This window comes from Helicoverpa armigera, chromosome 23 (genome assembly GCF_030705265.1).
Source record: "Helicoverpa armigera isolate CAAS_96S chromosome 23, ASM3070526v1, whole genome shotgun sequence".
Classification (NCBI taxonomy): domain Eukaryota; kingdom Metazoa; phylum Arthropoda; class Insecta; order Lepidoptera; family Noctuidae; genus Helicoverpa; species Helicoverpa armigera.
The window spans coordinates 7,333,619-7,357,288 of record NC_087142.1 but is presented as its reverse complement, the minus strand read 5'-3'; the positions used below and the strand labels follow the sequence as shown (position 1 = coordinate 7,357,288).

The following is a 23,670-nucleotide window of genomic DNA, read 5'->3' as shown; positions in this document are numbered from 1 at the left end:
GAAAAAAATGACTTTTTACACAGCATACGGAAGTAAACTTATGCCAACAAAAGGTAGATCCACACTAACCTAACACCGGGGGCGTCTTAAAATTAAAAGTGAACAGAAGTGGGGTCAAACGGCTTTGTAATCGCCGCCATAAATCTTAACTTTCACTAATTGCTAGCACGTATCAATAATATGGTAATACCTGTATTTATTTATATTGATAATAATGTTAATATATTAGTTTTATAAAGTCCCGACAAGGAAATGAAACTAAAGAATAAATACAATAATAAGTAGAAAAACGAATAGATATTTTAATCAGAGAAAACGAAAAGGCATATACCAGTTAATATTTTTTGACTTTATCATAGGTTTAATTAATGATTGTTTAACATCAACAACATTTTTACCTAGATAACTACTTAGTGCTTAGAAAAGCTTATTAGAGAAAAAATTTAGGCAATTTTTCTAGGAATATATGCGAAGGTAACTAGTATGATATTTCACTTTTTAAACCTATTAACTCCCTAACAAATCAAATCTAAGCTAACCCGACGATCTTCAAAAGAAGTTTTGTCACTTACCCAAACAAGTGGTCACATTCATCACGCTAAAACAAAATGGCGTCGATCAGTCACGCAAAGGAAACATTCAAATAATATTTGGCCCGAAGCCTTTCAAAGATATTCGAAGAAATGAAAGTGAAAAATACATTCTGGACGACAAAAGAACGGTCTTTTCGTATGCAAATGTAGAAGAATGGGGACCGCTGGTATTTTTCAAAACCTTTTCAAAGATATTTTTGATTTTAAAATGGGATTTCTGTTGGCTAGTAAGCGTTTTACGTTGGGATGAAGTTTAAAGGATAAGTTCATTCCTTTTTGTATTGATAAAACATTCTTTGTTTAATGAAAAGAGAAGGTAACTTAAGTTAGCTTTGCAATTTAAAAAATCTACGACATAAGTGTAACCATTGTTATCAACCACCTCATGATATACCTACTTGATTGGATATAAAACCACAACATAATAAACTTTAATGTACTACGTAACTACTACTTAATATTCCGTGCAAATCCTAAAACTAAAATTTTGATAGACAGAAGGATGATGACAAAATATTCAAATGTTATCTTGTAAGGTAACTCAAATAAAGCATAAAGTATTTGATTCGACAACTATCTAAGACATAGTTAGTTCAATTTTAATTAGTGTCCCTTTTCTTGAGTTCCATTTTAGCCACAGAGACCACCACAATATATCAACTACCCATAACCAAAGTAAAACCTAAAATCAAGCAAAACCAGCTACAAGATTCTAATAAATATAAAAGTTATCCATCTTAGCGAGGCGAGAAATATAACATCAATCCATCTCGTTCACTCGCATCACCAGCTCCATACGTCTTCTCCCTTACTCTTAAGAACACGTGACCAGAATACTAGTAGCGAGAAGTTTTCCTGGGTTTATGGCAATTTCCCATGAAAAATCACCTGAAGAGGTACCGCCGGCGGCCAAATTAGTTTCCTAGCTGAGTCAGGATATGAAATTGTTGTTGTAAGTTTTTGAGCTGTGGGATTTTTGTATCGGAATGGTGTTAGTGTGTAAGAGTAGGAAATGGGAGCAAAGTAATTAATGTAGTTCTGACCGGTCTTATATTTTCATTTCTATTTTCCGAGACTCTCAATGCAGTGGTTTGTTCCAACTAAATTGACTAGTTATCTTTAAGTCATGTGCAATGTCAATTGGCGCTAAAAGAACAAAAACTCTATATAATAGGAAACCTTTGTTAAACATAGGCCTCCCACATTGAAGAAGCAGATAGCAATTCTGAGAACTTAATGCTTCCTTAACACTCTTAATTAAAACAATACAAATCTATATTTACCAAAGCCTAGTTATAATTTAACCCAAGGCCAACAAACCCTCATAACAACGCTATGCAAATACAAATTGATTAAAACAATAACAATAAACCAGTGAAATCGAATAAGGCATCGATTCTCGAGATGTATCGATACGATTCGATCTCCGTAACGATTATTGTTCCTTACTAGGTAAGCCGTAATTACTCGATACTATTGTCTGAGCCGATTTATCGGTTGTCGGCGCAACGATTTATAAATTGTTGTTTTAATTGACGATAGAATTAATGATGGATTTTATGAGAGGATTTTGTTATCTAATGTTGAAGTACATAAATTCATAATACTCTAATCTTTACCGTCTATCCGTCAGCGAAGAGTCTAGACTGGCACGGAAATTTCCGTACCAATATTTCATCATCATCATCATCAGCCTATCGTAGTCCACTGCTGGACATGGGCCTCTCCAAGACCACCAATATTTATGTAGATATCATAACTAAAAATCGCGTCTTGTATTTAAAACCCTAAAATATTTATTTCATTCCAGCTTTGAGTTATTGTTACAGCTTCTACTGAAATATATCATCTGTAAAAATTCTTACGGTTCATGAGATATAGCTTGGTGATAGACTGGACAGCGAAGTAATTGCAGTACATGTTAGGCACACCAAATATTCTCTATAATGGCTTTATACATAAGCTGATCAGTTTATTTGTATGGGTATACAATCATAACACCTTACATACCATGTTATTCTAAAAGTAACTCCAAACTAAAACGAAGCAAAATATTTATCCGCAACATTTAATAAGGAGCAACCAATAAGGCGGATGTGGGACAAAAATATGGCTATCAAAGTGTTCCCCGCGCACATCGTTAATAAGCCGATGCTTTATCATTTATTATTATAATTATCATCTCCTGTTGTGTATGAAACATACCTATAAATGAGACTGGGTATTTTGACTCATGATTGCTTGAAATAATTCGATGTTTAAGCGCCAAATTCAGTTAATAAACATTTTCGGGAAATACCTACTACGCCGTGCTTTTCACTTTTACGGAGTTTTCCATTTAAGTTCTCAATAAAACTATCCACCACCCAGGTTTGCCTTCTCAAGAATTCTTTTTTTTTCAGTAGCTCTAAAACTATAATGCTGATGAATTTACAATACCTGACGATGTAGTAGTTCTCTCAAAACGCTGATGGAACCGACGGGACCCACTAGTATTAACCTCTCCTAACCCACTTATTTTGCTGAGCCCGACAGGGTCCATGTGAACTATTTATAAGTTACTACCGCTTACCACCTAAGTATACATGTGGAAAGCAATAAAAGTATTAAGTTTTGAGTATTATGACAAACTTTGAGATAAAGGGGACCGATAGCCTGTGGCCAATACACGGCTCGATATGCCAAATAGTCTCACAGTCCTTTGCTTCTTCAAACCAATCAGGCCCACATTCACACAAATAATCTTGTAACTTACATCATCATCATCATCATCATCATCAGCCTATCGCAGTCCACTGCTGGACATAGGCCTCTCCAAGTGCACGCCACTGAGATCGATTTTCGGCTTCTCATGTAACTTACATACAGAATCTAACTAACCAGCCCGGCCCATGTCCGGTACCGGACGTCGGACACACGCAGCGCAACCGTACCGATCTAATTTGTCCGGGATTAGTCCGAGTGCCGCTTTTTCATTATTTCGCAGAGTGTCTTAAGCCAAGGCTTAGACGTGGCATGAATACTAAGCAACGGCGGCGTCTGCTAAAGATTTTTTGTTTGTATGTTTTTTTGACTTAGTAAGAACTTGTATTTAAAGTAATGGTTGTAATTGCAATGTTTCAGAACCTGATACTGTCAACGAGAGAGAAAAATAATAGTGGAATTATTACTTGATCCTGTGTTCAGCTATTTCTACACATAGATGATACACTTAACTAGCCACACCTTTTCATACATAATATAACTTTTTCATCGCATACTATTTTTAAAAGGAGTCACAGACTCAATAGATCAACATTCTTTAATCATTCACAAAAATCAGGACACACCAAAAAAACTAAATCCTTCCAAATCAATCACCATTACATAATTTTCTGTCATCAAAATACAAAACACTTCATCGTTTTTCTCCCATTAAAATAGATTACGCCTCGACGTTCGGTTAGTGGCCAACTGTCCATATTATTGGTATCAATGACCAAATGTGTTCGCTTGTCTTACCGTAGCGAAGACCGCGCGCCATGTCAAAATTACACGTTCGCTCGCGTAATTGTGATTGGATTTTGTGTCTTTTTTACCATTTTTTTTAGAGTTCCGCAGTTATGTAGGAGTGTTGGGGAATTATTTATAGCTCTATTGAGCGCGATAGTGACCTCTACATAGGGTATATATTTTTTATCAGATGTAATACGTATCAGTGCTATATTTCGCAGGGGTGCAATTAATAAAATTATAGAGTAAAGAAAAAAATGATTAAAATTGAAAACTTTTCAGTTAAAATTGATGTGGAAATTAAATGGCAATTCAGAGTCTATGAATAGTGGGTCATTTGAGCGTACCTACTCGAAAAAGATTAGATTGAAAATTGATAATCTAGAGAAGGTACAAATGCACAAAATTAAAACCTACAGAACCAACAACGTTCAATCCAACTCGATCCAGCCGATCAATGTTTACCTGACTTTTTTCACATCTAAACCCTTTGTTTCGTTCGTGAGAACACTCGATACCGAAATTACCATTTTTAGATATTGGATTATCGACAACCGCACTGGATTTGAGGTTATTTTAAAAACTCCATCGGCAGAATCGATTTGGTATCGAATAACATGGTTAGGGCGGTGTTATGGGATGAAAAAATCGATGTTATTTAGGCGGGTTTTAGATAATTTTGCGAACTTACCGGCTGTTGACTGATGCTGCGTTTGAGACGCCATCTACTGATGGTTTTCTGGAATGAAAAGAAATTCGTGTTTAGAAGTTTGTTAATGAGATGTATCACAGTTTAGAAAATACATTGAAGATGTGATTTGAACAACCATTGATGTGATTCCAACAATGACTTCTGCTGTCTCCGTCTGTGTTTGGTTTGTTCCAGACACAATAAAACGTTTGAAGGATTTCGATGCTCCGGCAAAGAAACTCAGCAGATTAGATACCTACTACTTTATCATAGTAAAGCTTAAAAAAATATTACATGTAAAGACAATGAACTATGGAAGAATAGTAGCGACCATAAATAAAAATTGGTATTAAGATAGGAGGAGGATGATGATATAAATGTCACTTCTTCATCAACTTTGTATACTTACATCCAATAAGGATCTGTGAGGCTCGAACTACCTCCATAATGAGGTCCCAAATGATAGGGACTGACATAATTAACCATTGGTACTGCATACATTTTTACTTTTGATCACTTTTTCAAAGACTAGAGGTTTTACGTCACTATTCCTTTAAGACGTTAGTGTTTTGTTTTCAGGGCATGATGGAGCTATTGGAATTTGAACTTTAAGGTTGTGCTTTTGATTTTTATAATTCAATGTAATTTGAGGTACGGTGATTTTGTGTCTAGTATGTAGTTTTCAGTTATAAGGTATCTGTTGTGGGATTCTCTCATTCGTATTTGACTGATTTTTTAATGAAAATTAATTTCTGGCATATGTTATCAAGTTTTTTTTTTAATTGAAGTTCCTTAATTGCTCCTACCTATATTAATATGATATTGATATATGTGGTAGCTTTGCATTGGAAAATCTTTGCGATAAGTTTACACAGTGATGCAACACCAACTATGTATAATAACAACTCTACATTATGTCTCGTACTACAGATTACAAAACTGCTTATGTAAATAGGCATAATAGTCGACAAATTCAACTCGGAATGGACTCTTTGATGACAAAAACCACCACATTCCTGGTCTTTTGAAAAAGCCGAAACCGTCACTAAATACACTCTAGTTGACAGAAAGCCGACGGGTCCCGAAGTTGACCGAATCGAATCGGACAATAGTTCCACTTAGCGGCCACAGATGTCGTTAGTGCCCGCTGCGCCCGCGTCGCTTGCATGCAGAGATTAGAAATTAGTATTCTAAACAGTTACGTTTGAAAAAAGTTGTTGCTGGTTTTTTTGCGAATGACTTTTTTACATTTTTTTAAAAATAGAAATCTGATGAAACAGTTTTTGAACTTACATTATTTTTGGTTTTAGGTAGGTATATATTTCAATAATTATTATGTCATAAATGATGAAAACAATACACGTATTATTTAAAATTAAAATTGCCCCAAAGAACCAACATTTTAGACATTACAAAAAATTAACACTAAAAAAGTAATGTTCTCAGACATGACTAATTTAAATCGTCGTGTGACATACTACAAGTTACTAAGTACCTTACAGTTAGAGTCATTCCGTTACACGCGGTATAAACTTCAAAGTACTCTAAATCCAAGGGGGGTAAGCAGTGATTGGTGAAAAAAGCTCTCACAAGTAGCGACCGAATGTTTTTTGTTGTACCTATTTAACTTGATTATTTACGCAACGATTCTGAGGATTGACTGTGGTGTACCTATTGTGTATGGGGATTTAGAGGTTTTGATACTTGATGGTGTTTTTAAGGGAGACTGAGTAGTGAGTATAATATATGTAGATACAAGTATTTTTTATATATCGGGTGTGTCGTTCATAATCACATTAAATGAAATGCGTTAATATATGTCGATTAGCACAAAGATAAAAATAAAATATGTAAAAATAAAAAAATGAATTTTTCAAACAAATTAAATGGAATTAAAATGTGCGAAAATTAAAACACCATATAAAAGTCCGTCATTACAAACAAGTGAAATTCTCCCTTGAAAACTGACAGCTGTCAACTGATCAAAACATTCGCTACTCCTAATTTTATCTCTGCTTTACACATGATGTTGTAAATTATAAAAACTAAAAATGACTCCTGTGGTTAAACCACTGAATGGATTAGGTTATTTTTTTACAATTCGCCATAGAATATCATAAAGTATATGCGATAGGATTTAATGTGATTGTGAACGACACACCCCGTGTACACACACATGTTACGTACGCATATTACGTAAGTATGTACCTATGTAAAATTTTCCCGTTGATATGATTTTTTCATCAGAAATATTCTGTAAATAGAGACGAGTGTGTAAGTAAAAATACTATAACTTAACTAAGTTACTACTAGATTCAAAATCAAACACATTTAACACTTAGGTGAGAATAGTTAACGTCGTCTTATTTCTTATTAAAAGTATTAAATGAAAAGTCGTCATTGCCTAGCCTAAATTCCACCAAAATTATAAATAACATTTCGAAAATAACTCATCAACGATCAAAACTGCTCGCACCACAAACAAATTGATCAATCACACCCGATCACAAACCGATGCCGGTAATCGGATCGATTTACTTTTACACGATTCGATTCCTACTTGCTTCTCGATTGTTTCCGAATCGCGGCGAGATCAAACGATCATACATTAGTCATGGAAACCGTAGGGCGGAATTAAAAACTTTTTTGGGACCTATTTAAAATAGTTCCGATAGAAAAAAAATTGTTTACCACTGAAGTTGAATGAGTAATGATATAACTTGCACAAGGAGTGTTAAAGAGATATTGTATCATTTGTCTGCCCGTGTAAAGAAAGATAACAGAGTAATTTTTGACCGTCATATTAATAATTGGATTCCCGGAGGTAGTGGAGCAAAGGGTTATTTATATCAGCGATGTTGTTCGTAAAACTTAAACTTTGTTGCTGCGCTTTGAAACTTAGATAAAGTAAAGTTCAACTCGATTTCCACTCTATTCAAAAGCAAATCTGTTTTCACTCAAAAGAAAAAATGTTTTTAAATTTCATAACCTCTATAGCAGTCTATTATAATCCAACTTTAAAATTAACAGTCAATTACAACTGAAAAACCTCTAATTATGTTTAAACACATTACATACAAGGATATTTCCAAAAATTATTTACTCATTCAACACGTCAATACAAATGTCTTCATTATCGTAATGTCGAACTGACTGAAACAAAAACCAATGAGAACTCCCACATCGAGAGTTTCCAAGAAAACTCAGCGAAAACGTCAAATTCCACCGCTAATCGAATAAGGAGACGACAATCGAAATGTTACGAATAAGTAATCGATCACCGTACGTCACTTTACATTTATAATACGTTAAAAACGAACCTTTCCAAATATTCGGTATATTTTAAGGTTAAAGTTATATCGATTAAAAAAAAAACTTGAAAATCGACTAAACTTACGCACAACTTTGAATCGATTACGACAAAAAAGTTTCGTTTAAAAAGTTACGATCGCGAATGAAGGAAGTTTTCGAATTTGGAACGCATAGGCCTGCGCTCGCCGCGGCGTTCCACGTGCTAGTGAAGTGACATGCACGCACCCCGGGAAAATTCGCAAGTCCCCCTTGCAAGTTTATACGCGTCGATGTGTGTAGGGAAGCCCCTAATCGAATAGCAATCGTAATTGGGGGCGCTATTAATGAATCATTAATGCGTGTTGAGGAATGTTGCGATGACTTCTGACTTGTTGTTCGCGAAGTTTGCAGTCGGATTTTGATGGAATTAAGCCGGGTATTTGAATGTAATTGGACTATGATTGAAACTTAATTATATCTTGTGATTTCCTGTGTCAAACACAGTCACTTAAGTAGCTAATATTAAAGCAATAAAAAGATAAGTAAACTAACTTATACAGATTTCTTATTAGAAATCCAGGGCACGCGCAAAACAATCGTATTTAATAAATTCAAAGAAAAAGCAGAACCAAACGACAAACTACATCAAACTTGATAGCACAAATGCCAACAAAATCTTTCACTAGAATGACAGTCACGGAGCCACTAACTCGCATTTACTGACTAAACAAAGGACCGAACTGACAAAAATTCCCCTCACAACCGGGGAATAATTTTCCAATATGGCAATAATATGACACAACAGTGGCAACACCGCGTGAATAATAAATATGGCGGGGACACGCGCGGCGCGTACGTTCAATTATTTACACGCAAATTATGGAAGTGACATGCGTGTAGTGGTTTTTGGGAAAAGACTTCTTGAAGAAATGGCAATGTAGGGCAATCCTTGGGCAACTTTTGCCGAATGGCTAGTTGGAAAAGACTTTCTCTAGGAATTATAATTTTCAAGCTGTATACCCGTAGTTTCACTGGCGTCCCGCCTGAGGGAACTTCTGCCCTTACCCGGATAAAATATAGCCTTTGTTTCTCAGAAATACTACTTACCATATATTTACCAACAGTGAAAGAATTTTCCAAATCGGTCATGTAATTTAAAAGCCTTTAGGGTAGATACAAATAAACATTCAAATTTTTAATTTCTGACACTTACGCGAATATTAGACATTTAAATAAAACTACTTTTACGGATTTTATCGCGGTTACATTGATATTATTGAAACCCGAAGTTTCGGATCCTTTACAGCATCCATGGTCACGGGTAGACTAAGGTGTCCACCTTACCTTACCTCAGACAAAATTTTCTTCTACATTTTAATTTTATAGATAGAAAGTAACCTTCTAATTTCATCTTCACAACATAAAACCACATGACATAGGTACTATACTCCGTTAATCACCATATTAACCAGACATACAGGCAATATGCAAATTGATACGCGTGTTGCCAGTGAAATGATGAGTTTTTACCACTAAGTAATACATTTATCAGAGCAAACATCTCCGCGCCGAAGGCATATAGTGATTGTATCGCAATGAAGGAAGATGGGATGTGGGAATTTTTCTTACTTTTTAACCAACTTCCCAACAAGGAGAAGGTTCTCAATTCGTCGGATTCTTTTATTTTGCTAGCTTATTATGATGACTGCCAAGTTAAATATAAGTAACTAGCTTCTGCCAGCGGTTTCACCCGCATCCCGTGGGAACTACTTCCCGTACCGGGATAAAAAGTAGCCTATATGGGCGATAAATGGGCTATCTAACACTGAAAGAAATTTTCAAATCGGACCAGTAGTTCCTGAGATTAGCGCGTTCAAACAAACAAACAAACTCTTCAGCTTTATAATATTAGTATAGATTATTTAAATGACAAAGTCAAAGAGATGGGTCACATGCTATCTGTGACAAGTTTGTCTATTATGATAAAAAAAAACATATTAGTTCAAAAGTTCAAATAGATATGAATCAGTAAGTATTTGCATTCTGATAATAAGAGCAAAAAGTGATTCAGCTAAACTGCATTAATATAAGTTTCAACAAACTGTATTTTTATTGAGTATTTTTTTGCTTGAAACAATTACATAATGGACACATCCAAACTTTACTTTCAAGATCCAGTTTTTCATTTTAATGTTATAAAAAAATAATATTATGCAGCGTTACCTCATAACTACATCCACCGTCATTGTATTCCCTCAATACAGCGCAAGCGCATAGATGTTAGATAGCGAAAGGATAGCCAGTTCGATTACTGGAACCGTACCCACTTTTTGTACTAAGATTTAATATTGATGCGTTTTATTACTTGTTGTAACTTTGTTCATCAATTAGCTGTTATGCGGAGTTTTTTCTCGAACATTCTAGAATGTTCTAGATGTTACTGTTTTTGTATATTTATCCGTAACATTGTTGAGAATTAATTGTGGGTTTGTTCGGTTAATTAATGTTAAGTTAACTGCCTTTGGTTGTGGTTAAGGCTACGGTGGGTCTTGGGAAAGATTCCTAGGTGAGGGAAAATGTTGTTAGATTTTCCTATTTGAAAAAAAAATGAGTTGTTTTTCGTTAGGAATTTCTCTTTGCCGTACCTACCTGCGGAGTTTCTGACGGCTCTCATTATTAGGAGTAACTGCACTTATTTACTTTTGCCAAAGCGTCTACCTATCTACCTATCTACCCTAAATATGTAAAACAAAAAGCTTCAATAATTGATCGTGATTTAACCAAGAAGTATACATATAGTGTTTAAAGCCGATACATCTACTAACGATAGGGATCATTATTCATTAATCCAACGAAATTGTGTCTTTATTTTTTTCACAGTTTAAACTAAATATTTCATTTCTGAAAACAAAAGAATTATACAATATTTCCCAAAACCACCAAGCACAGTACACGCCAATCACTTTACTAACATTCCACAATATTCAGAAGTCAGGGGTAATGCAATCGTAATATCCGCGGCCCGCTTTACTAGCGCCGTGGGATCTCATAAACTGAGGGCTCTAATGACGATTTACGAGGTCGCTGAGACGTATGCCAGCCGGGGTGCAAGGCTTTGTAGTTGGGTTGCATTGGTGAAAGGTGTGGTGAAAATTGCTAGAATACTGATGTTTTTTTGATATTTTGGAGGTCAAAAAGACAATTGTAAAGTGTAAAAGACTGATATTTGGTGCACAGATAAAAACTGCTGTAAACTTGCGAATGTTTTTTTTTACATTCTGAAAGAAAGAAAGAAAAAATATTTATTGACACAAACCATACATACACATAGAAATAAAAATAATAATGCACCTATAGTTAACACAAATGATATCACATTTTTTTTAATTCTACAAAAATATTTTTGTAACAACCAATTTATTTTATTATTAATTTTTCCTATTTTTTTATCCAAAGTCTGATTGAGATTTCACGTTGTGTGGTTAACTGAAATGATATTACCATTTTGTATGAATTTTACAAAAAATATTTTTAACCAGCATTTTTTTTATTTTAATTTATCTTTCTTTTTATCCAAAGTTTGCCTACCCCTGGCCCATCAGTACAAAAGGTAACTAAAGTTCTCATTGATGCGAGTGACATTCGACCCTCACACATTTTATATTTTACCTCCTGCCTTTTATAGTGCAAGGGTGACTAATGCCTTTTGTCTTAAACAACAATACCAAAGAAAACAGTCATGTTTCCAAGGAACTGAGTATTTGTGGAAATTCTCTTAAGAGTTAGGTATTTGTGAAAGAATAAAGACAGTTGAAATAAAATCAGTTTCTTTAAAAAACATATTATTATGTCGAACCAAAAAAAATCACATTTGTAGTATGGCAGATAACTAAAATATTTATTTTATTCAAATTGTTATAGCGGAAACAATAGTTTATCATCTGTAAAAATTTCAACTCTTTAAGCTATGACCATTCTTGAAATACAGTCTGGTGACAGACAGACAACAGAAGAATCCCGTTTTACCTTTAGGGCATGAAATACTAAAAAATACATTTTTATTAATAAAACAAAATATCTTATAACTAGGTGCCTATATTCGACTATGTGGTTTCGTCCACCATTCAACGTAATTTTATAACTGATATGAAGAACATTTACATGGGGTATTACCCCATAATGGTGCTTTAGAGATTTAAGACGACATTATAAGGATTTTTGGGTAAAATGTTATGGTGCTTTGTGGTGGCGGCAAGTGTAATGTAAGGAAAAGGATTTGGTTAACTGTCTCGAAGATTTTGTTGAATAATTTGAAGTTAATTGTGGTGAATAAAACTTAGGGGTGCGTTTTCTAAAGAATTTTAGGAATATTATAAGATAAAAAATAACCCTATTATAAGTTTTGCTATTGTTGTGTAACACAAAATTAGAGTCAATAAATTCATAAGTGTTGATTGTTTTTAAAATAAGTTAGCTAAAAAGTCGTTCCTACATGTAAAAGAAAGTAAAGTTAGCACTTACTTAAGAGAACTACCTTTTGAAAGATTCCGAAGCAAAAAAGCCATAAATAAAATTACCATACTTAATGCAAGTTTAAACTTAAATAACTTCACAAGTTAAGTGGCAAGTTGGCTCGCCGTAACTCTTTTGGTTAAGTTAAATAACTTTGCTACTCAAGTTAGACTTAATTGCGGTATGAACCTTGCCTTTATTGCACTGAGAATACTGAGCGTAATTTTAATGATGTTTTAGTTAATATTCAAACTTTATGTCGTATAAAATTTTCTCAAATATACAGTTAATTTTTTGCGTCCTCTAGTCAGCAGTTTTTTTTATTTTTATTTATTATTTCAAAAAATGTACAATTTTACTAAGATACGCTTTAGGAAAGAAAGCCTGTATACCTACTGTTTTAGGTAGAAAATCAACAGTAATCGTCATTGAAATATGGGTGTACAGGTAGGGCAAGGCTTTTGCTGTCAAGAGCCAATCTTTCAAAGCTCTTTCTCTCTTTCTGCCTCAATTTCTTCTTCGCGGTAAAATGAGATCTAGTAGTGATGAGCGGCTGATTTTAGGGGTCCTCTTTTGTAAAATTTACCTTCGGGAAGTGATGTTTTCAGTCTACTTTGTATCAAGGCTCCTTTACCTACAGCACAAAATAGTAGCAAACACAAACATTATTCAAGAGGCCCTTAACCTAGACTTGTGAAGCGTGGCCTAACGGGGTGTATCAGTCACAATTTAAACAAAATACGCATCGAGAGTATTTGATCCAGAATTGAGTAATCATGATTGAACTATGGATGCAGTGATAGGGCAAGACTTTTACTGACTACACCCAATCTTTGTTGCTTCTAGAACTATTTATGTACCAGGGCTGCGGTAACTCTTTCTTTCCTTTCTTTGTTCGTTCCACCATTTCTTCTTCCTAGCGAAAATACATAGGAAGCGGAGAACAGCGGGCGTTTCTGGGGGCTATCTTTTGCAAAATTTACCTACCTTATAAATTAGGTATTACAAAGTGCTGATCTTCAACATACTTTGTATAAATGAGACTTTTTTAAGCACAATCCCGCAGCCTAAGGCTTTACCTACAGCACAAAATAGTACCAAACACAAACATTATTCAGCAGGCCCTTAACCTAGACTGTGAAGCGTGGCCTAACGGGGTGTATCAGTCACAATTTAAACAAAATACGCATCGAGACGATTTGATCCCGCGGTACGGCTTCGTTACTCAACTTGTAGCGTCTGCAGATATGTTTGGGGTAAGTATTTGAAATGTGATATTTAAATTCTTCTAAATTAATAAAAGAATGAGGAAATTATAGACAAGGACACTTGCTTGGCTATACAATTACAAAGCAGAGCTGTAGAGCAACAAACAAATACGTTAAAGACTGCGTTGCCTTACGAAGTATGGATCAGGAGTTTGATAGGCAACAACAAACCAAGAGAAAATCTATGACTTACCCCCGCACACAGAGACATTTAATGATTACTTAAGTCACTCCTTACTGTCAGATTCTCATGGAAATTCTGCACTAAGGAACAGCTTAAGTAACCATTAAATGTCTCTGAGTGTGTCCATTAAATTACTTCCTTTGCTTATTTAGTTATTAGATATGATAATAACTATTATAAGCATAAAATTACATAATTCTAATAAAAGAGTACCACAAAAGATAGTTGCTAATATAACATTTGAGTATCGAGAAAAAAAGTCTGTCTGTTACAGCCTTTTTTTATCGTCCCACTGCTGGGCACAGGCCTCCTCTCACATGGAGAAGGATTGAGCATTAATCACCACGCTTGCTCAATGCGGGTTGGTGATTTCAGACTTTATAGTCCAGGTTTCCTCAAGATGTTTTCCTTCACCTTTTTATCAGCCATTGGTGTCTAAGTATACTTAGAAAGTACATACAAACTTAGAAAAGTTGCATTGGTACTTGCCTGACCCTGGAATCGAACCCACACCCTCATACTCGAAAGGTTGGTTCTTTACCCACTAGGCCACCACGACTTTTTTTTTGCGAACCATATGCGCCCAGATAGAAAGTAATAAGTCGGTAAAAATGTGCATACAATGGGTGCATTTGAAATGCAAAGCGCGCGCATTCAGGGGTCGAGCATAGCTGTCACTCAGTTGGCATTGTGTATCGCACTTGTGCGTGTACGGGGGAAGAGATAGCACGCTTATTTAGGAGGTTTTATAGGTAAATTGTGTTAATTATTTGAGACAGATATGTCGCTAATTAAGAGTTCTTGATCAGCTGTGAAAACCTTAAAATTTTGGTCAGCAGTAAAAGTGGCCATCTCATCATGATCGTAGATTGGAGACCGACCATATTATCTGTTTTAGCACGATAACTTGGGGGGTCATCGCACATCTTTGACAGTCTTCATAGACTGAAATAAAACCCCAGCATTGTTCGAAAAAGGCCAGGCAGATGATGACTTCTTGTTACTTTTATGTAATTTATCGTTTAAATTTTAGGTGATAGTTAAAAGTATGTCTTAATTTTAATTACGTGACTTATCAGTTGAGATAAAAACAACAACATTAAAATCATTACTCCGCTCTTTGTTTCTGAAGATGATAATACACCTCACCATAAACAAAGGACCAAAAATATAAACAAAAAACCACTGAATATTCATACACCTGTTAATCCTTACATTTTAAAGCTCATATCATACACGGAAGTACATCCACAATATTGCAACATAAACAAGAAAAAAAAATGCATTGTTTATCTTCATGCATATGCAAGTCCAAGTCTCCAGAGACAAGACAAGAAAAAAAAAACCGGCCAAGTGCGAGTCGGATTCGCGCACGAAGTGTTCCGTACCAGAGCAAAAATGAACAAAAAAATCACGTTTGTTGTATGGGAGGCCCCCAAAATATTTATTTAATTCTAGTTTTTAGTTTTCAGCTCTTCAACTATCATGGTTCATGAGATACAGCCTGGTGATAGACGGATGGACAGACGGACGGACGGTCGGACGGACGGACAGAGGAGCGAAAACAATATTACTTATATCCTCCGAGCCTTTTTCCCAATCATGTTGGGGTCGGCTTCCAGTCTAACCGGATTCATCTGAGTACCAGTGCTCTACAAGAAGCGACTGCCTATCTGACCTCCTCAACCCAGTTACCCGGGCAACCCGATACCCCTAGGTTAGACTGGTGTCAGACTTACTGGCTTCTGACTCTATAATAACGACTGCCAAGGATGTTCAATGACAGCAATGAAAACAATATGGTCCCGTTTTAGCCTTTGGGTCATCATCCTCCGAGCCTTTTTCCCAAACTATGTTGGGGTCGGCTTCCAGTCTAACCGGATGTAGCTGAGTACCAGTGCTTTACAAGGAGCGACTGCCCTGCCTGACCTCCTCAACCCAGTTACCCAGGCAACCCAATACCCCTTGGTTAGACTGGTGTCAGACTTACTGGCTTCTGACTACCCGTAACGACTGCCAAGGATGTTCAATGACAGCCGGGACCTACAGTTTAATGTGCCATCCGAAACACAGTCATTGGTGTCTAAGATATACTTAGAAAGTACATACAAACTTAGAAAAGTTGCATTGGTACTTGCCTGATCTGGAATCGAACCCGCGCCCTCATACTCGAGAGGTTGGTTCTTTGTCCACTAGGCCACCACGACTTTTTTCGTTTTAGCCTTTGGGTACGGAACCCTAAAAAGTAATCGGCATTAATAATACTTTTGACGTATTGTGTGACAGTTTGAAAGTTTGTAACGTCCCAATCTGCATGTAAAGTGAGGTATAATGGGAATTTACATTTGTACAGAAAACGTCTTTGTGTGCTGGTTGAGTCAGACGGACAGTGTGGAAACGTCGGTCGACGCCCTAAACACAGGTGGTTTCTTGTTGATGTTGGAGGATTAGATGCTGTGGAGATGAATATTTGGACAGTGGAAATTGTAAAAAGAATTGATATCGAAATGTAGTGAGCATGAGCGTTTGACTGAGATACAGCTCTTTTTTTTGTATGATTTTTAAAATTATCAGTATTGGCAAGCAGTAAAGTATAAAATTATCAAAGTCTGTCTCGCTATAATGCAATGAGAGTTTTCGAATTTCATTGAGAAACGAATTTCTGAAGTGTTGACCTATTCCATGGGTAATCATCTTCATCACTCAACTAGTGTACCATGCATCGCTTCCCGTTTACGAAAGAAACGTTTGTAAATAATTTCCTTTTGGGAAATTGTAGTATCAAATACACCGACAGAACAGCGAGTATACACCTGCGGAACTAAACTACTTCTTTCAGCCGCCTAACGACGGTGAAACATAAGTACACAATGACAAATATTGCGAGACAGCTTACGTCTACCATTCTCACTTACAAAGAGTTTATTTAAAAATAACACAAACGCTATTTATGTGGCTAGTGAAATATTGGTGAAATTCGGAGAAAGGAATACCTACTTGAATATTTATTTTTTAGTCAGCTTTTAAAACCATTTTGTCTGTAAGGATTCATTTTCTGTTCGTGAAATACTCAGTGGTCATAAGTCACTTCCGAAAAGATTTTTAAATACCTAACTGCTAAGAAAAATTGTAATTAAGTTGCCATCTCATTACAGTTACCTAAAGAAAAGAGTAATGGAAAGATACGACGCAGATGTTCCAAAAATTTTCACCCGGAAGTAACATCCAAATACCAATACCAAGACTCAACTAAAAAAAGTAACACATCCATTAAAAACTACATCTATTTACACATCTTTATAGTCCACAATGTCAGACCACATAGTTAAAGAAAACAACTATTGACATAGGAATACAATTGATAGTGCGAAGTCTTGGAACCGATGTATTTATAGTAACACCTGCGAAAAACTTGTAGATTTATTATTTTATTCCAACAAAGGACAATATAAATTAGAGTGAACGTTCATATAAGATGCACAGATGTCCGTCCGTCCGAAGACATTGTCTATCTACGACTGACGATATTTTAACAAACTAAGCGATCTTTTCAATAAATTATATTGTAGGCGCACGCGCATCGATGCTGTAGAACTTCATAGAGCTGATAGATACTCACACTTGATTTGTATCATGCCTAAATTATCCTTCAAAGATTATTTCTATCAAAATGATCGATTTTGCTTGGCTTTGATATTATTTATTAACAACTTAATGACAAAAATCATTATGTATCTGGGTACAATTGAAGTCACCATAACAATATTTTAAAATTGCAAAAAAATATAAGTACTCCTTAAACAACGTATGTACCTAATGCAAAATTATACGGCCAAGTCATATTAAAATTGACATTCCTATTTATTTACACTGCACAAGCACGCAAACTAGCGCCTACGAAGTGCATAATTCCAAAATAATTGACGATAATACAAACATCGTTAATATCAGCTACATTCACCCAATCAACTTTATTTCTTTATCATCCACATCTACCTGATTACACGCACTTAAATATAATTATAATAACATCCTAAATAAACATTGCAGCAGCATTACCTACAAATAAAATTTAATCACTCAAAATTATAACACGGGTTAAAAGTCGAGTCGGACTCGAGCACGAAGGGTTCCGTACCAGAGCAAAAATGAGCAAAAAAAGCCCCCCAAAATATTTATTTTATTATAGTTTTCAGTATTTGTTGTTATACCGGCAACAGAAATACATCATCTGTGAAAATTTCAGCTCTCTAACTATCACGGTTCATGAGATTGAGCCTGGTGACAGACGGACGGACGGACGGACAGAGGAGCGAAAACAGTATGATCCCGTTTTACCCTTTGGGTACGGAACCCTAAAAAATAAATGAAAAAAGGTGGTATCATCAGCTTTGTATAAATCCACCTGTCTCGCCGGTCAATCGCGCAGTGCAGTCGATGCAAATGGGTGCGCATGGGCATTGTTACCGCCGATCGCTAACGACGATGTCCGAACGCAGTCATTAAGCTTGACATGACCGGATCACGGCCGTGAGACTATATACTCAGGTTGTTACGTAATTTATAGTCGACCCTTAAGTTCCTTTACTTCCAAGCTTCTCTTGGCACCTGTTCCACCATTGTTTCGCTGGATTAACGGTTTGTTGTACTTGGTATTGTAATAAGGTTCCGTATATGGGTTTAGGGAAATTGGGTTTGAAAGAAAAGGTGTGTGCTTTGGGTAGGTTCAATTGTTGCTGCTTGATCAGGAGAAGGATAAGAAAAATGATGATGAATGGGGACAACCTAAAGAAAAAAGCTCAAATCGATACTTCTTCGCAACGAAAAAAACCGTCTCTGCATAATTTGATGCTAAGCTAAACATATTGGCTCAGTGGCGTGCACTTGGAGAGTCCTATGTCCAGCAGTGGACTGCGATAGGCTGATGATGATGATGATGAAACATATTGATGAAAGTGATGATAAATACAGACAACCTTTTCAAAAAAATCACACGAAAAATTCTTCAGCAACACATTGAAACTTAATACTCTCAAAACCCAAATCCCAAAGTGTCACACCAATTCATTCTAGAGCTAGCCTTCAAAATAACGAAACAGCCGGCTTCCGAGCAAAAACTGTCGCCTGAACAAAATCGAACGTCGAGAATTGCAGTACCGCCAAGAATCTGACGTGGCCCAAAAACTCAGAATGCAACAATGGATGGATACTATCTGACCACTTTGTTATTTGTATGTCCGATGAGGGCTTTCTGAACAGTGTTAGTGACCAGAAAAACGTTTAATTGTCGATTTGTTAAGATTTGGTGTTTGATTCGGAACTGGATGAGGACCGTATATGTGCTAATGTAATTTTGTCTGGTGCGTTGTTATTGAATGTAAGAATGACGTCTGGTTTCACTTGGAGTATGATTCTTGATAAATCTAGACAGGTAACAGATCCAACTTTTAGAGTAGATGAAATTGGTATTTTACTATCAGGAATTATGTTTAATTTTCTCCTAATGAAATCCATCCAAATAAATTACAAAGGAAACAGTGATACTGTCTGTCGAAACAGCGTTAACAAAGTAACAATACCTAAATTATTTCTTCACTTATGTTGTCAAACTCTACAAAAAGCTATCCAATTTCATCATCAAACTTAATTATATTGTGAACATGAACCGCGAACTCTAAAACACTTTTATAGAACAACTTTAGATCAACCCGCACATAGACTGACAGCTAGTGTTTTTTAACTCTGTAACCGATCATTCCAATTTTCCTTCAAACGTATCAAACATCGCATTTTTTGCTCTAGCCATCATTATACCCAAGATCGAAGCACACAGGAAATTTCTATATTTGAAAATGAGGAAAAAATGGATCACAACTTTTCAAACCAGAATGTTACAAGGACATGAAATTAAAATCTTTGCACAACGAGATAAGACCATTCCTGATGCTGACAAAAAAGGTAGTATACCTACTGTCCTATTCCCAACGCATTTCCAATAATTGTGGTAAAAAAATCGATACGTAGAAACCAATCAATTCGACGACAACGGAATAAGGCTTATTATTTTTTTCTTTTCGATAATAGGCACCGTCATGAAGGAGCGAATTAACCACTGCATCTTGCAGTCAATCTCATCCTTATGATTAGAGTCTTAAGGTTGATTTCTGATGTTTTAGTGGTAATTGATAACTTTGTAATATCAGAGGCTTAAAGTATTTTATCCAGTAATTATCCAGAGGATAATTCCTTCGGTTACGGTGACAATTTTCTACGATTGTGTTCCACTGAAACGGGTTCTGTTATTGTTAGTTGATCGCTTATTGATTTTATATTGCAACAAATGTATGTGAGACCTGATTAAGATCATAATTATGATCGATTAAATATTAATAGCTTTGATCCGCGTGTTGATCTGATGCCTTTTTATTGATAACAATATTTAATCGTTCTTTCTTGTGTATAAGTTAGCTAGTCTCCGTAGCATTTCTGCCCTATATCACTTTTTTGTTCAAGTGATATGAAAATGTTATCCCCAACAAATATATTGTTAATTCTGTTTCTTCTTCGATGACAACCAGTAGGAACTGATACAAAGATCTTACAAGAATTGTAGGCATATTTTTAGTCCTCTTTTTGTTTGAGATTGGACATCATCAGATGACTAATTCCACTTTGTGGGTTTCAGACATACCAAGTTCCTTCTGGTTCTCTTTGTGTACCAGGGCCACGGTGGCTTTTTCGGAAAATCCGGTAACCCCGGTGGTAGTAAGGTTTTGGCCTTAGCGAGTCCTGGTTCAATGTTATAAAACTGAAAAAAGTTTTCATCATTTACACAGCAAGATAGACAAAGCCATCTAACCTCCTATAATCCTCAAAAAAAACTATTGAGAAAGAACAAAACAATACTTGCTCATATACAATCAAGTCATAATAACCATATCGTGAGAAATTAATATAATTATTGGTCCTTATGCCTGCACCGACCACGTAAGGGAGATCGATGGGGTGCGAGCGAGAGGACCGACATTTCCCCATAAGAAAGAGTGGGATAGAAATATTAATGTGTTATTACGGTCAGCAAATTGGCTCGTTTATGTAAAAATTCGTCCCGATGCGCATTTGCTCAATATTGTTTTGTTTTAGTTTTTAAATTGAGTTTGATGTCATATTAGATTTTTTTGCGAGAGTTCTCGGCAGACTTTTTGTCGTCTTGCATCATTGTGCGAGTAGAAAGATTTTTTTGGTATCAACAGGTGGCGAGGTGGGGGAGGGGGCAGATTTGTATAACATGCGTTTACTTGTGCTCGGAAGCTAGTTGCGTAGCGCCATTGGATTTTGCCCAAACTGTATGCAATGGTCATAAAAGACAAAGAGAGCAAAAGGATCAGAAGTCTATATGTACCAAGGTCTGTCAAAGAGCTACCAGGTTATATATGCATGAACAGTAATCAAGACATATTTAGTCCAACATCTCCTAAATTAGGATTTGCATTTTGTCCCTCAATACCAGGTGTGTTTCTACTAAACTTCTCGCTTATAGTCTTGGTATTTTGAAAGTATTCTATTAGTTTGATGCCGATTTGTTACTAATTAATTCAATACTGCAACACCAATATTCTATGCTTTAAAAGGAAGTGTAGGTTACCTATAAATCTAAACTCCAAGTTTGAAACATTTGGTATGTATACTAAATTATAGATCTCCTTTTATTTACAAAGCTATGTAGAGTATAATTGCTTTATTAGCAATGAATATTATTGAGACATGAATGTTTTAAATTCATGCCTATGTACTGCAAGGGGTTTCACCCATTTTTAGACGAACTAGTTCCTACGCCCGAATTAAAATCACCCATTATGCAGTTCTGAAGTATCCTTATACTGATTAGTAGTATTCTTGTTAGCTTTACCTTTCTCGCTTTCAAAATATGTTCCGTTGTCAGTTTCAGGCCTTTATTGACCTTCATTCTTCATTGACAGTATAAAACCCATATTTAGTCCCCAACCCTAATATATCTCCTAAACTTGGCGGAGATTTTCAGCCAATTACAATAATATTCTAATCCATCTACACAACACAAATGTATGAATTTTCGAACAGAACAACAATATCTTAATGATACTTCATTACAATAACAATTGCGTATAAACAAAGCCTTGCATAGTTCATCGACATTGCACCTTAGAACACTGAACCCTCCGGAGATGCCTTTGTCATGACTTTCACTCTGCCAAAAGTAAGAAACTTAGCTACCATATACCTACATGTGCGTTAAGTTTATGCTTGTTGGTGACAATCAATATGATCGAAAATGCATGATTGATCATCTACATAGCCTTTTCCCAAATGGGTTGGGGTGGCTTCCAGTCTAACCAGATGCAGTTGACTATCTAGAGTATTTAACATGGATCGACTGGCTATCTGACCAGACTCTTCAAGCCACTTACCTTGGCTTAGACTTTCTGGATTTCTGACTGTACATAACGATTACCAAAGATGTTCAAATGACAGCCGGGACCCACCAATTTAACGTGCCTTCCGAAACACAGAGGAACTCGTCATGCAAACTTTCTATGCTCGTAGCGGTTTGTGTTCGTAGCGGTTCCTGTAGGTTAAAGGCTCTTAATATAGCTCCGATCAACCTGTTTAAGCATAGTGCTAAAGAAACTATAGATAATATTTTATGGGCTATGTAATGGCACCATATAAATACAGGCGATGGGAATTACAAAAAGAAATATTATATTTTATTTTTGCGGTTCCACTACGTCTGGATTGGAGTTTCTGAACTTATTTTTGTAAAATTATTTTGGTGCTTGACTGGTGGTTTAACTGGAACCATCAACATATATCAAAGTTCAGCCCACGGCGTCTGTCTGTCTACTCTCGATAAACTCAAAAACTGTTTCAGTATCTATACCTACTTATATTATAAAGCTGACGAGTTTGTTTGATTGAAAGCGGTAACCTCAGGAATTACTAGACTGATTTGAAAAGTTCTTTCAGTGTAAGAAATGTACTAGATAGCCCATTTATCGAGAAATGCTACATTTTCATCTCCTTGTGTCAAGTACTTAGTACATCACACAGTTGACACCGCGAGGAGTTACTACTTGCAACATAAATACCAATTAATTAACATATCACATTTATCACAAAACTACTTCAGATAAACTAAGAAAAATGCATAAAAATAATTTATTTCGCAAAAAATTGCCACCGGAACATCAAAAGCGTCCATTTCCGAAGAGTAATGGATCACCTGTAACGGTAAATCAAAATGGCGCATACTCTGTCTCTTTCTAACTACAGTGTTGTGTATATGTCTGCCTCACTTACGACGAAGGATGCGCCTGAGATTATGATATTTAGTAGCACTATTTATTTGATTGATGTTTGTCTTACTGAGCGCAATTTAATGCAATTTTTATTAAATAGCCATCGTTTTGGGGATATTTTTTATTTCTAATCTTCTTTCCTGACACTTCTTTGCTTAAACTCAATAAGCCGATAATAAATCCAATATGGTTAAACAATGCTACTGACAAATACCGAGCTTGCATACCGCTCCAGTTAAATTAGATATCTCCACTTTTTACCTACATAGTCACTCATAAGTACCAATATCAATACCCTGAA

General features: G+C 35.7%; 1 protein-coding gene across 3 annotated transcripts in view; it reads right to left on the bottom strand.

The window, feature by feature from the left end:
• Positions 1-23,670, bottom strand: part of Trh (trachealess) — a 165,061-nt gene that overhangs the window by 106,928 nt on the left and 34,463 nt on the right. For all 3 annotated transcript variants that reach the window (XM_064040818.1, XM_064040820.1, XM_064040821.1), the window contains exon 3: positions 4,777-4,824. In XM_064040818.1, coding sequence (XP_063896888.1) covers positions 4,777-4,824 — 48 coding nt within the window. The remainder of the gene's footprint in view (positions 1-4,776; positions 4,825-23,670) is intronic.